This window comes from Lissotriton vulgaris, chromosome 6 (assembly GCF_964263255.1).
Source record: "Lissotriton vulgaris chromosome 6, aLisVul1.2, whole genome shotgun sequence".
NCBI classification, from domain to species: Eukaryota; Metazoa; Chordata; class Amphibia; order Caudata; family Salamandridae; genus Lissotriton; species Lissotriton vulgaris.
This window is the reverse complement of record NC_141694.1, coordinates 1770184825-1770199523: the sequence shown is the minus strand read 5'-3', so window position 1 is coordinate 1770199523 and position 14699 is coordinate 1770184825. Positions and strand designations below refer to the sequence as shown.

Genomic DNA, 14699 nt, shown 5'->3' with positions numbered 1-14699 from the left:
GGCAGATCCAACAGGATCATAGCCACATTTTCTCCCTTGTCAAGTATGTTCTCAGATCATTCACTGCCATAGCTAGTGCAGACTTAAACCCCTATCCAATCGAAATCGCAGTTTTCAGGAATCCAAAATGCTGATATCCTCTAGGGAAGTCTGCCAATAATTCTCTTGAACATTTCAAATAGGTAGGCGGGTAATAGGGCAACAGTTGTCCAACTAGTTAGTGGCTATTGTCGGAGGTTCGATTAATGGCTAGGTATATTTTTGGGATTTATTTGACATGAATGGATGCTACACTGGCCATGCGCTGGAATAGAAACAATTTTTAGCAGTGCAATGCTATGATGAAATGTAATGATCTTTAGCAACTTAAAAGTTTCCACCTAGTGGCGCCAACTACATCAGAATGTAAAGAGTAGGTGCTTGTAAAACAAGCATTTACAATGCAACGGTCTCGCCCTTGCCAAAGTTAGAGCTATTGGCATTGTAAATGACAACATTTTTATTTATGTGTTGGTTTTGAAAACAGATAAATAAATGGCATTGTCATTTACAATGTCAATAGCTTAATCTCTCGCAAATGCGAGACCTATTGCTTTTGCACACACACACACACACGCACACACCCACCCACACACACTCACACACAGAGCCACACACACACAGAGAGCCACAAACACACACACTCACACACACACACACACACACACAGAGCCAGACACACACAGAGACCACACACAGCCACACACACAGCCACACACACAGCCACACACAGAGCCACACACAGAGCCACACACAGACAGAGCCCCACACACAAACACACAGAGCACCCCACACACACAGAGCCCCTCCACACACAGAGAGCCACACACACAGAGCCACCCACACACAGAGCCACACACACAGAGCAACACACACAAAGAGAGCCACACACACACACACACACACACACCACCCCACACACACAGAGCCCCCCACACACACACAGAGAGAGCCACACACACACACAGAGCCACATACACAGTGCAACACACACAAAGAGAGCCACACACACCCCCCACACACACACACAGCCCCCCCCACACACAGAGAGCCACACACACACACACACACAGACACACACAGAGACACATAAAGGGAACAGAGGTCAGAAAAACAATCACAACGAGGAAACAGCGGGGGCAGAAAAGCAAGCACAACGAGGGAACAGGGGGGGCCGAAAAGCAAGCACAACGAGGGAACATGGGGCACAACAGCAAGCACAACGAGGGAACGGGGGCAGAAAAGCAAGCACAACGAGGGAACAGGGGGGGGCAGAAAAGCAAGCACAACGAGGGATCCGGGGGCAGAAAAGCAAGCACAACTAGGGAACAGGGGGGGGCAAAAAAGCAAGCACAACGAGGGATCCGGGGGCAGAAAAGCAAGCACAACTAGGGAACAGGGGGGGGGGGCAAAAAAGCAAGCACAACGAGGGAACGGGGGCAGAAAAGCAAGCACAACGAGGGATTGGGGGGCAGAAAAGCAAGCACAACGAGGGAACAGGGGGCAGAAAAGCAAGCACAACGAGGGAACTGAAACGCAAGCACAACGAGGGAACAGGAGGGCAGAAACGCAAGCACAACGAGGGAACAGGGGGCAGAAAAGCAAGCACAACGAGGGAACAGGGGGGCAGAAAAGCAAGCACCATGAGGGAACAGGCGGGGGCAGAAAAGCAAGCACAACGAGGGTACAGGGAGCAGAAAAGCAAGCACAACGAGGGAACAGTGAGCAGAAAAGCAAGCACAAAGAGGGAACGCGAGGGCAGAAAAGCAAGCACAACAAGGGAACAGGGGGGTGCAGAAAAGCAAGCACAACAAGGGAACAGGGGGCAGAAAAGCAAGCACAACGAGGGAAAAGAGGGCAGAAAAGCAAGCACAACGAGGGAACAGATGCTAGAAAAGCAATCACAACGAGGGAACAGACGCCAGAAAAACAATCACAACGAGGGAACAGACGCCAGAAAAACAATCACAACGAGGGAACAGAGCAAGAAGAGGCAAGAAAACGGGCACAATCAGGGAACAGAGGCAAGAAAAGCAAACATAATATGCTGCATTATTTGGCTACCATTGAGCTATAATTCCGCCCGCAGATGTCTACATAACAATAACAAAATGTCAACCAGCCTGATGCTGCATACCGTTCTCAAATAGGAAAAGCAAGATGCTCCTAATTGAAGATGCCTAGGGACTTGAGTTGTTTGGCTTGTGAACAGTTCTTGTTGTTGGCACCCTAATAATAATACACTCAAAAAATCGTTCTAGCCTTGTTTGAAATGTTGGGTGTCCCCACTCTCTATCATTCTAACCTGAAAGGCAACCATATGTCCAGGCCTGTGGGAAGGGACATCACCTTAGTATATTGTATACCTACCATATCCCTGCCAAGGTGAACATAAGAAAGCAAAGGCAACTATTCCAATTGAGAAAATGTGGGGCATGTAGGGCAAAACTTGCTGTGGACTTATTTAAAGGGTTCAACTAACGTATTTACATTTACTGTGAGCACCCAGTTTGCATTTGACAGTGTATATACATGCCAAGTTCTATTCTTGTTACGTGCGCCGTCATTGAATATACTTCTGCCTCTAAATCAGCATAGGATACAAAAAGCTAGCAATGCTACAGGCTGAATGGAGGAGGCAGGTTAACAATGCACGTGACCCTCAGATTGTCCGTGGCTGAGACATTTTGTCAGAATGTCTGGTGGTCCGGGGTGTAAATCGAGCAGCGCTTCCCGCTGGGATGCAATAAGCGCCTCTGCGCCGCTGAGCGGCTCCTTTTACAAGTGCCATTTCACGGCGCGCTGTTTATTATTCCAGCCTGCCTTGTTTTTGTAGATGCTCGTGGCGGCAGCAGGAGGAATGACGCCCCCGCTAGACCATTGTTTTTCTATTCAGAGGAATCCATTGTTCGGGTCAAAGACATTCCACAGGGGAGGGGGCTGTTTGCAGCACGCGCTATCTGCGGCACAGTGAGCGGCGTGTTTGCTTTGGGAATTCAGAGTAATTAAGGAGGGACAGTAAACGGAGGAATATACTGGGAGGGACAGTCCAGGTAAAATACCACACCAAGGGCCACTGTAGTTGTTCCCTTCCATGTCATTGTGTAACGCCTCGGAAGCCATAGCTTTGACCGTGGCGTAAAGTGACAATTTTAGTTAGGAAAAAACACACAGGTCTGTGTCCTGCTGTGAGCCGGGTCCGCAACGCGTGCCAAGCCCACTGCACCTCAAGGTAAAGTTCATGATGGACCAGATTTTCACACTACTTGGATCATAGCTACACTTTGAAAGGTAGACAATTTAGATGCTTGCATACGCTGAAGTGATGGCAACTATAAAAACATACGTTTACTGTGCGCTCTGACACGAGATTAAAATATACTACATGGTGTGCGCCTGCACTCGTACTGATACCGAATGGATGTTTTATGATTGATATCGGGCGTCCAGCTTCTCTACCACCTGTAAGAAGGGCGCTTGCGGGGGCACAGTCCTTAACCTGTTAGGGTTTTAACAAAAGTCCACTGGAAACGCTGGCTGAGCTATGCACCGGAGACTCACTGCGATAGATGAATACATACAATCGCCAGCTTCCTACACCACTGGCTTCGCCACTTACTGCACGAGGCGGGAAACGTGTCGGTCGCTTGCAAAACTCCTGCGAGCACACCCGCCCATGCAAAGTCCAGAGGATTCATAAACAAATGTGCACACACATCTATCTACCCCATGGCGCGTAGGGGATATTTAAAATTGCTTTTATCCATTTTGTGAAGTGTTTTTGCTGTTCTCTGGTCATAAGTGCACTGTACAAACAAGCTTAAACAAGGGTTAAATGCAGCCTAACTGATGTCGCTCTGAAGCCTGCAGTGGAGCCCGCCCTTCCTCTCCATGACCACGGTGCGGGACGTGCGGCATCTGACGGCCCGCTTCGCGCCCGCGCTTTCATCCTTCTCTGACGACTACAACCCAAACAAGTCGGCCTGGCGCGTGCCTTGGAAGAGACGCAGGAGGGCAGGAGCGTGACACCGTGAGCGTGCACGTTGGCGTTCCCTGCGGTTCGCGCGTTCACAGACCGGTGTCTGCTCATGCACCGGTCTGTACCACTTGAGGAGGCAACACAATGACAATAAGGCTCGCTAGCGGCAACGCTTTGCGCTACAACGCCAGGCGAGCCCTAAAAATGAGATCTGCTCCTAGGAAAGGCCAGGCTTCCATAGTTCACCGTGAAAGTATTGGAATATTTCCTGAATGCCCATAAGGGACTGCGGCATTTTAGCAGATTTGATCCCAAAAGTTTCAAAAAATTCTCAGGGTAGAAGTCTACTCACCCTTAAATCTTCTACAAAAAATCTGTTAAATTGTTTTGCTTGCTGGAATTTTGGGAAGTCCAACACCCCACCACTTACATAGATCGTTTCCCTCATATAATGGGTAGGAGTTTAGCTTTCAACCCATTTCTGGAAATGCTTGTCTTGCCCAATTGCTGGGAGCAGGACTCACTTTAGTGGGGTGGGACTGGTGCAGCCACACCTGTCGTTGACCTTGGTGGAGAGCGCTCCAAATATTCTTTTTGGTTTTTGGTTTCACAGCACATGATCTTCCTTGTGCATCAGGTAATAAAAATTATCAAGATAACTCTGATGATTAATGTGCCTAATAGTGAGAGTTCTGAAATTTGTCTAGTTGCCGTTTTGCCTCATCCATACACGCCAATAGACCCGATTAAAGCGGGGGACTCACGATTTTAAAGCCAAACATGGTTTACTTGTGGATTATTGGCTTAGTCAATGGTTGTTAGCTGCATATGATAAATAAGCACCAAACACGGCCTGATTACATATAACTTTGAAAATGCTTAAGATCTGACATGAGACTCTGAAACAACTATAAGGAGTCTCTTTGAAGTTACATTAAAGGGGAAGGGTGGCACTGCTGCAGAGTTAAGATTTTTTTTTCACCGAGGGTGAGGAAAAAAATTAAGAACAGCAGGTGCTGAGCACAGGCAGGACCCGGCCCACTTAAAGCCCAGGTAACTCTATGTTAAAAAACCGTACGTCAGAGAGAGAGGCTATGGAAAGTGGTGGTGAGGGAGTTCATGGAGGAGGATGCTGGGGAGGACAGCGCCAAAAAATAACTGCGTAATGGCCACCCCAATAGCTCGAGCCGGTTACGTGTCCTTTTGTTTTGGTTAAATTGATATCTCCAAAGTGCTCACATACCTGTTCAACGTGAAAGTGTTATCAAAGTTATGTAAATAAAAGAAATCGACAAATTAAAACGGGGCAGGTGAAAAAAAATGGGTGTTAACAGTTACTAACTCCCCCTCCAAGAAATGAAGATAAAAAAGCTCAAGAGGGAACGCATTCTGTGCACGCTCTTTAACGAAACCAGAGAACATTGCAGATTGTTCCTAATAAATGTGCGGGGGAAAAAATCATATTCTCTGTCCTTCTTAAGCCCCGTTGTTGTTAAATCCTCGTGAATTTGGGAGACGTGATAGATAGTCTTCGCTCGGTGTTCACTACCCGGCTGAAACCGGCGAGTCGAAAAGAGCACAGAAATGCCCTTCATGCGAGGCAACATAAAGTGACCAGAGGGCGGGGGCGCGGAGTTGCTTCCCACACACGGGAGCTCAGAGCTGCTCCAGCTCGCGCGCGCCTCATCCCTAGCTGTCCGACCGGAAGTGACGCGCCTTCACCTGCTGCTGCCGCCTCAGGCTATCCTGTTGTTGGAGTTGGCAGCGGCCGCTTGGGAGCGAGTACGCGGATCCGTCGCCTGCCCCTGCTTCTCGTTCCAGCCGCCGCCTGTAGGATGGGGATCCCAGCCCATCTGCTGCCCTTGGCGGCTTTCCTGCTGGTTGGAGTCGGTGAGTCAGAGTGCTCATGGGGTGACCTGGGAGGAGCAGCGGGCGGTTCGTGCTGGTGCGCAACCCCGCACAAAGCGAGTAGCGCTGCCGACAAGGAAGGTGGTACAGAGAGTGGTCAAACTCCAGACCCGTTCACCGATGTGGTGTCCCACGGCTGAAGCTCCCCATAACTTTTTTTTTTTTTTTAAACTGCACCCATCCCTCGCTGCACCCGGCCATGAAGCCAGCTGTAAAGTTAATGTCTGTGTTCCCCTCGCCCCCGTCAGTCACGCTTTCCTCATCCCGCTCGCCCTCTCTGCTATCCTCAATACCCAGAGCTGATCCCCATGGCTCAGGGCTGCGCCGCTCCCAGTTGCCGGTTGTTATGATGCCCCTGCAGGTGTCCCAGGGTTTGGCCGTCGCTGGCCATGTTTTTCCTTCCTGTGTTTGTTCTAGTGGCTGCTTATCTGTTCTGTAGTTTCGCCTTTGGTTTCTGGTTGCAGCCAGGCTCGGCCAGTGGGTGCAACAGTCCCTGGGCGGGCGGCTCTCAGAGGATTTTACTGGCGCATTGTTTAACCTCATCCGTGCACGCATGGTCTGGCGTGATTGTGACTCAAGGGAGGGTCTGCTGCTTTTAGAAAGCAAACTTAGTGTGGACACTGGCGAGGTCTCATAGGTGTGTTGCGAGACCAGTTGTGTTGTCTGATCCACACCCGTTTTTTGTTAGCCAACATAATTTCTTACCTTACCCCGACAAAAGCACACAGTTAGACTGTATTAGCCACAATCAAAAGGCACGAGAGGGGCACGGTGCCGTGCGCGCCCACGAGGTAAAATCTCCGGCAGGAGAAGCGCGTGTCAGTCTGCTGTCCACATTCCCCCCAGAGTGATAACATAAGTTGTCGAACCCTAGACAGCAAAAGCTTAGCTTTTGCTTTCATCTAGGCTCGCCCTAAAAAGGGGGTGGGGCCTGATATGTCCAATATAGTGGCTGTTGTTTGAAATTCGTTTAATGGCTAGATATATATTGGGATTTTTTTTACATGAATGAACACTTCACTGTAAAAGAAACGCTTTTTTAGAATTGAAACGATATCATTAAGGTGAGGCTAGTTGGTTCAAAGAGTCACTGGATTTAGGGCGTACTCCGCTCTGCTCAGCACCGTTGCAATCACAGCAGTACAAAACCTTCTACTCGCTATACTTCACCCCAGCAAAGATAGCAAAATGGGGGGGTAGCGTAGGTATCACATGCCCAAGATGTAGTTCCCCTGATGCAGACCTAATACATGTATTTGCTGTATGCCCGCAGATACAAACAGTGATAAAGGAGATAGAGAAGTTTCTTGATGCCTCCCTGAATATCCAGATTACCTTAAAACCCCGAGAAATATTGTTAGGGATAGTCACAGATACTAATATTAATCAGAGGGAGTTTATTTTTGTCGCAATGGCAATTTATAGGCTCTGCATAGCCAGGGCCTGGCTTGATAAAAACCCCCCAGTAATGCAAGTCTGGCTGTCTAATCTTTTATCAATTTATAATCTGGAAAAAAATATCTATGCCCGGAAAGGTAGAAAAGGGAGGAGATTGGGGTTAAGGATATGGGACCCCATTATAAAATGGAGAGAGGGCCTGGGATTGAGGGATTAAGTTAGGAAAGCTTTGGATGAATATGTGGCATCTGCTGTAGAAATTTGAGATTATATCAATTTATTGAAATAAGTAGGATGCTTTGATGAATTTTGTGTATGATGTAATATGTTATATGAATTTAAATGTACTATTGGAGAATGTGCGATGAAATGTGCTAACTGTGCAATGGTGAAAATAAAAAATATTTAACAAAAAAAATGAAATGATATCATTAAATATAAGGATCCTTAGCAGTGTAAGGTATAGGTGGGGGAATGCAAGCTATTCCATTCGGCAGAGGGGTCAATTTGTTGAAAGACAGCAGAAAGGTTTCCAGCTAGTGGCATTAGCTTCATCAGAACAACAACAGTAGGCGATTATAAAATAAGAGGGGATAAGGCAGAAAGGGTAAAAACACAGATATAACATGGACAGAGACAAGTCAAACTGCAGAATGTACGCAGAAATGTATGCATATGAAATGTATGCATGGAAGAACATTAGGCACAAACAGACTTAACTGTTTAAATTGTATGCCCTTAGAAAATGACTCAGAGTCCCCGCTGCTGAGAATAAGAAAAAAAAATCAGATGATGGGAAAATGTTCTAAAAATGTTATGAGAAAAAATGCATAATGCTGGTGGCTGTTTGTTTACAATGCGACATCTGTAATCCCAGCAGTGCACTCACTGCTTTACAAGAAAAAAATACAATCGTGAAAACAGACAGTAGGCGAGGAAAACAAAAAAAGACTAAAGTTACAAATAAGACTTCAGGTCAGCATATAGCCCAGTGCCAAAAGCACATTCCGCACAAATCATGGTCCACAAATCCTAATCAGAAGCGCGTCAATTTCTTCATTGACTGAAGCACTGTGTTTAAAAAATGTTCCAATATTTCATTCAGGACACACAAAAGATGTAGTAAATTCAAAATGTTGATCCCAACTGAGGCACCTAACTAAGGTCTATCTCACATCACTAATGACCCATTAGGAACCAGAGACATCCACTGACTCTAAACAGGAATCCATATTCCAACCCACATACATAAGGCGCATCAAAGAAAGCCAAACTCATCCCTCTGGTGCTGCTGGACCAGTGCAGGTCATCAAGGCCTTGACCCTGCCATGTGTACAGATGAATGTGCAGCACGGTCCAGTGTAGGTTATCAGGGCCTTGATGAAATGTGTACAAGGCGAATGTGTAGCAAGGCGTGGTGCAGGTCATCAGGGTCTAAAAGCGGATGTGTACATGGGGATGTGCTGCATGGCTCTGTGCAGGACATGATGACTCCAATGCTTACATATAAAGGTGGATGTGCAGCATGGCTCTGTGCAGGACATGTCTCACAACGCTTACATGTATACGGGTGGATGTACAGCACGATTCAGTGTAGGACATGAGGACTATAATGCTGACCTATAAAGGTGGATGTACAGCATGGCTCTGTGCAGGACATAATGACTCCAATGCTTACATATAAAGGTGGATGTGCAGCATGGCTCTGTGCAGGACATGCTGTCTCACAACGCTTATATGTGTACGGGTGGATGTGCAGCATGGCTCTGTGCGGGACATGTTGTCTCACAATGCTTACGTATACACATGGATGTACAGCATGGCTCTGTGCAGGACATGTCGTCTCACAACGCTTACATGTGTACGGGTGGATGTGCAGCATGGCTCTGTGCAGGACATGTCGTCTCACAACGCTTACATGTGTACGGGTGTATGTGCAGCATGGCTCTATGCGGGACATGATGACTCCAATGCTTACGTATACAGGTGGATGTACAGCATGGCTCTGTGCAGGACATGCTGTCTCACAAAGCTTACATGTGTACGGGTGGATGTGCAGCATGGCTCTGTGCAGTACATGTTGTCTCACAATGCTTACGTATCCAGGCGGATTTACAGCACGACTCAGTGTAGGACATGATGACTCCAATGCTGACATATAAAGGTGGATGTGCAGCATGGCTCTGTGCAGTACATGTTGTCTCACAATGTTTACGTATCCAGGCGGATGTACAGCACGACTCAGTGTAGGACATGATGTCTCCAATGCTGACATATAAAGGTGGATGTACAGCATGGCTCTGTGCAGGACATGTTGTCTCACAATGCGTACATTTGTACGGGTGGATGTGCAGCATGGCTCTGTGCAGGACATGTTGTCTCACAATGCTTACGTATACACGTGGATGTCCAGCATGGCTCTGTGCAGGACATGTCGTCTCACAACGCTTACATGTGTACGGGTGCATGTACAGCATGGCTCTATGCGGGACATGATGACTCCAATGCTGACATATAAAGGTGGATGTGCAGCATGGCTCTGTGCAGGACATGCTGTCTCACAACGCTTACATGTGTACGGGTGGATGTACAGCATGGCTCTGTGCAGTACATGTTGTCTCACAATGCTTACGTATCCAGGCGGATGTACAGCACGACTCAGTGTAGGACATGATGACTCCAATGCTGACATATAAAGGTGGATGTGCAGCATGGCTCTGTGCAGGACATGTTGTCTCACAATGTTTATGTATCCAGGCGGATGTACAACACGACTCAGTGTAGGACATGATGTCTCCAATGCTGACATATAAAGGTGGATGTGCAGCATGGCTCTGTGCAGTACATGTTGTCTCACAATGTTTACGTATCCAGGCGGATGTACAGCACGACTCAGTGTAGGACATGATGTCTCCAATGCTGACATATAAAGGTGGATGTGCAGCATGGCTCTATGCAGGACATGTTGTCTCACAATGCGTACATTTGTACGGGTGGATGTGCAGCATGGCTCTGTGCAGGACATGCTGTCTCACAACGCTTACATGTGTACGGGTGGATGTGGAGCATGGCTCTGTGCAGTACATGTTGTCTCACAATGCTTACGTATCCAGGCGGATGTACAGCATGACTCAGTGTAAGACATGATGACTCCAATGCTGACATATAAAGGTGGATGTGCAGCATGGCTCTGTGCAGGACATGTTGTCTCACAACGCTTACATGTGTACGGGTGGATGTGCAGCATGGCTCTGTGCAGTACATGTTGTCTCACAATGCTTACGTATCCAGGCGGATGTACAGCACGACTCAGTGTAGGACATGATGACTCCAATGCTGACATATAAAGGTGGATGTACAGCATGGCTCTATGCAGGACATGTTGTCTCACAATGCGTACATTTGTACGGGTGGATGTGCAGCATAGCTCTGTGCAGGACATGTTGTCTCACAATGCTTACGTATACACGTGGATGTACAGCATGGCTCTGTGCAGGACATGTCGTCTCAACGCTTACATGTGTACGGGTGCATGTGCAGCATGGTTCTATGCAGGACATGATGACTCCAATGCTTACGTATACAGGTGGATGTACAGCATGGCTCTGTGCAGGACATGATGACTCCAATGCTTACGTATACAGGTGGATGTACAGCATGGCTCTGTGCAGGACATGATGACTCCAATGCTTACATGTATACGGGTGGATGTGCCGCAAGGCCTCGCCAAGTGCACTGTCTGGTCTTGAGTACCTAGACCAAAGGACACATCCGATGGTGTTAAAATGGGATGCTTCTCCTCCTGCAACCGGCAGGATTTGGGCAAGAGTGTGAAGCGGCCGAGGTCCTTCAATAAAGATGCAGCTGCTAGAGATATCCAGCATGTTGTATTTTGCATAAGCAGAGTGCTTACAAGCAATCCTTCATAAACCACTAACCGTCCTGATGTTCTATTGCTAAAGTAGCCCAGCGATGCATTAAACATGAGTAAATATAAAGTGGAATTGGTCAGCAGCTTGCAATGATTTACCAGACGATCCGTTTTTGTAAACGATGGATGCAGCAGCAGTGTAGCAGTGGTACTCCACAAAAGATATTCCAGGTAAGCATCTCGATTTCAATCAGGACCAGAAGGTAAATACTAAGTGTTTGGGAGAAGTTGGACACTTTACAAAGCCAGATGGCAGGTGGTTGAAGAAGGGACACTGTCAATCCCAGCTATGGGGCCATCACAGCCTAAAAACTCCAGAGAGAATGTGATGGTCTATCCATCCATGATCTTCATGGTTGACCATGAGGGAAGACAGAAACAGATAAGCAAGCAATGAGGGGGGACGTATGAACCACACTAATTTGAATAAGACTGAAATTGGTTCTTGTAGAACCACTCATCATGGATCTCCTATTTGTATGCGTGTGTTCCATCACCACATATCCCTCCCTAGTGCTTCTGCTCTTTTCGTTAAGCCCTAGTCTGTTCCAATAACATCCCTGTCTCAGTTTCATTTTCTCCTTCAGTATGATTGTAGGCAACAGAGCAAGATTAAGATATTCTGGATTATCAAAAAATGCACTTAGAGTTGATTTAGATAGATTTATCGCTATTAACTGTGGTTGCGAGACGCTTCGTATGATTTATGCCAGAGTGGCAAAAAATACCTAATCAACTTTTTTAAAAAAGGGGGCAACTAAAGTAAAAAATACAAAAGACGAATCACACAAAGCATTGCCTTAAATGATCAACAAAAAACATGATTTAACAGACATCTGCATCAAACACCTACAGTTTTGCCTTGTGGGAGTCCTCGCCATGGGACTGGGCTGCATGGAGTTTGTGAGCATCTCTGGTTTCACAGTTACACCTGGGCCACTGCTCTCAGTCCTCTCCGACCGACAGAAGCCTGGCATAGATGCTGCTTTCTCCAGCGATGGTAGCAGTTGGTCCAGCTGGTCCAGGTGAGAGGAGTACTGGTAAAGGAACGGCACTCATGTTAAATCATAATGAGTTTACTTTTGAGTAGCACATACAAACACTAGAAACTATAAAGTCACACCTGGACATAAATCATGCTCCAAGAATCCAATTGAAGGGCTCAGAAATGGCTGAAAGGTGACTTGTTTGTAGCTATAAAAAAGCAAACTAAACGTATAACAAAACAAGCATTTGAAATGCAATCGCTCTCTCTTATATGTATTTAGCTATGCAGCACATTAGCCTGGGTGCTGAAACGTCTACTGTTCTTTAACATGGAGGGAAAGTAAGTACCAAACTGCGTAACACGCCAGGTATGGGAACACATGGAGAGAAATATTGCCTTTCAGCGGGAAATGGTATAGGCCAAAGCTCTGTTTTTAATTTAAAATCAGGGCCTTCGGTGGTCATATCACTGAAAATACAAGATTTAAAAAAAATATTATTGTCTACGGGTGCTCATGTACTGGAACCTAGAGAATGCTCAAGTAATTCTGGTAATTTATTGACCTCTGCTGGTCGTTTTCTATCAGAAAAGTTAAATAGAGGCAGTTGCCAGAAAAAAAAGTCCCTCAGCAGAAAGAAATTCTGGTATGTTACTGACCTCTACTGGTCGTTTCTATCAAGACAGTTAAATAGAGGGAGTTGAACAGAAAAAAAGTCCTTGGGCTGATCTCTAGAGCCCACAAAGTACATACACATATAATTGTATAATAAAGTATATAATACAAGAGGTCTCAAATGCTCGAACTAAAAATAGGATGAAACATAATCCTGCATATAGTGTGGAGTGTAGTATGATGGAAAAAGCAAGTAACTGAACAGGTTAAAAGTCTCATACTGATTTACATACGTTCCTATACCAAATTTTAAATTAATCCACTTTGTGGATGGATCATGTCTTAGAAATGATCAAGGCGAGTTTGTTGCCAGATATGCTGTTCACATTGTATGTCAGTTGCGAGTCACCACCTACCCAATATGAGATCATCCCAGGTGGCTGAGCTAGTTATCTTCACCAGAGTTTTTGCCCTAGCAGAGAAAAAAAACTAACTGTATTCAGCATGCGTTTGGAGTCACCCATGAGTTAGGGCATCTCTATCTTCTCCCAGCACCCTAATTAAAAACAGCCAATATGTAAAAAACAAATTTGCTAAGAACTTTGCTTTTGCCACTTAGAATTATGGTTGTTACATGTGCTGCCCATCACAATTCTCATGACGACGTTTTTTCAGGGAATTACCTTTACTGATTCCACTGCCAAAGAAGTCATATCTCTAAAAAACGAATCTGCTATGTATGTTGTTCAGACCGATTTGTCTCCTGTTCCTTCTTTAAGAAATTTGTTTTTGCTAAAGGAGCAAGCATCAGAACCTGAAAAACAATACTGGGAAAAGCAGAAGTAGTGTGGAGAGACATCAGAGGGCGTGTGCCTGAACCCAAGTTATTGATCCCCAACCTCATATTTGTATCATGGAGCTTCCCATGTTGGAAGGGACAGTAGGATTCATGCCACAGCAACCCACTAATATGCACACTTCTTTCCTTCCATCGCCCACAACTACTGTCACTCGTGGCACCTGCCAGTATCACAATACTGGTAAGGTAATCAAGACCGCTGCTGTTGCACTTCACCCTCCTTACGTCCCCTTTGTCCATCCAGAAATGGACTTTATACAAACAAAACATGCTTCCTATTCTCATGTGCTTGTGCTGGTCTGTATGTTTGCAGGGTGGGTTGAAGCATATCCATGTGCAATAGCAGATACCATAACAGTGGCTAAGCACCTACTCGATGAGTTGCTCCCACCATTTGGTATTTCACGGCTCCTTTTTGAATGACCAATAAACACACCTAATTTCAGCAGTAGCTCAGTACATTTGCAAAGCTTTAGGGATCAAGTGAGAGCAACTCTATTCTAGAGACTATACCCGACTACATTACCCCCTTTGAAAACCATTATCCCACTGGCTAATCGTTTCATAAATTCTGTTTCAAGAAGAGTCTACTCATTTCCTTTGTGGCAAGTAAGCTTCACCTTGGTTACCCCAAGACTAGAGCGGGGTTTGTAACAGGGGATATGTGGTCACAATCATAATGCACTCTGCTGAACAACCCTTTCAATGACTACGAAGGTATGTTGTGTTGAGCGCAGAGTAATTATGTAGCATATAATTATGTGGCACTGAGTGGTATTATGAGGAGTGTATGTTGTATTCAGCAGAGTGCAATTGTGTGGCGTGTAATTATGTGGCACTGAGTGGTGTTGATTGGAGTGTATGTTGCATTGTAATTATGTAGCATATAATTATGTGGCACTGAGCGGTATTGTGTGGAGTGTGTTTTGCATTCAGTAGAGTGTAATTATGTGGTGTGTAATTATGTGGCACTGGATGGTATTT

General features: G+C 46.1%; 1 protein-coding gene across 3 annotated transcripts in view; it reads right to left on the bottom strand.

Annotated features, from left to right (window-relative positions):
• The window catches only part of NCOA1 (nuclear receptor coactivator 1), a 1223800-nt gene that overhangs the window by 248643 nt on the left and 960458 nt on the right, over window positions 1-14699 (bottom strand). For all 3 annotated transcript variants that reach the window (XM_086928021.1, XM_086928023.1, XM_086928022.1), the window contains one exon: window positions 12109-12292. In XM_086928021.1, the coding sequence (XP_086784147.1) occupies window positions 12109-12292 (184 nt within the window). The remainder of the gene's footprint in view (window positions 1-12108; window positions 12293-14699) is intronic.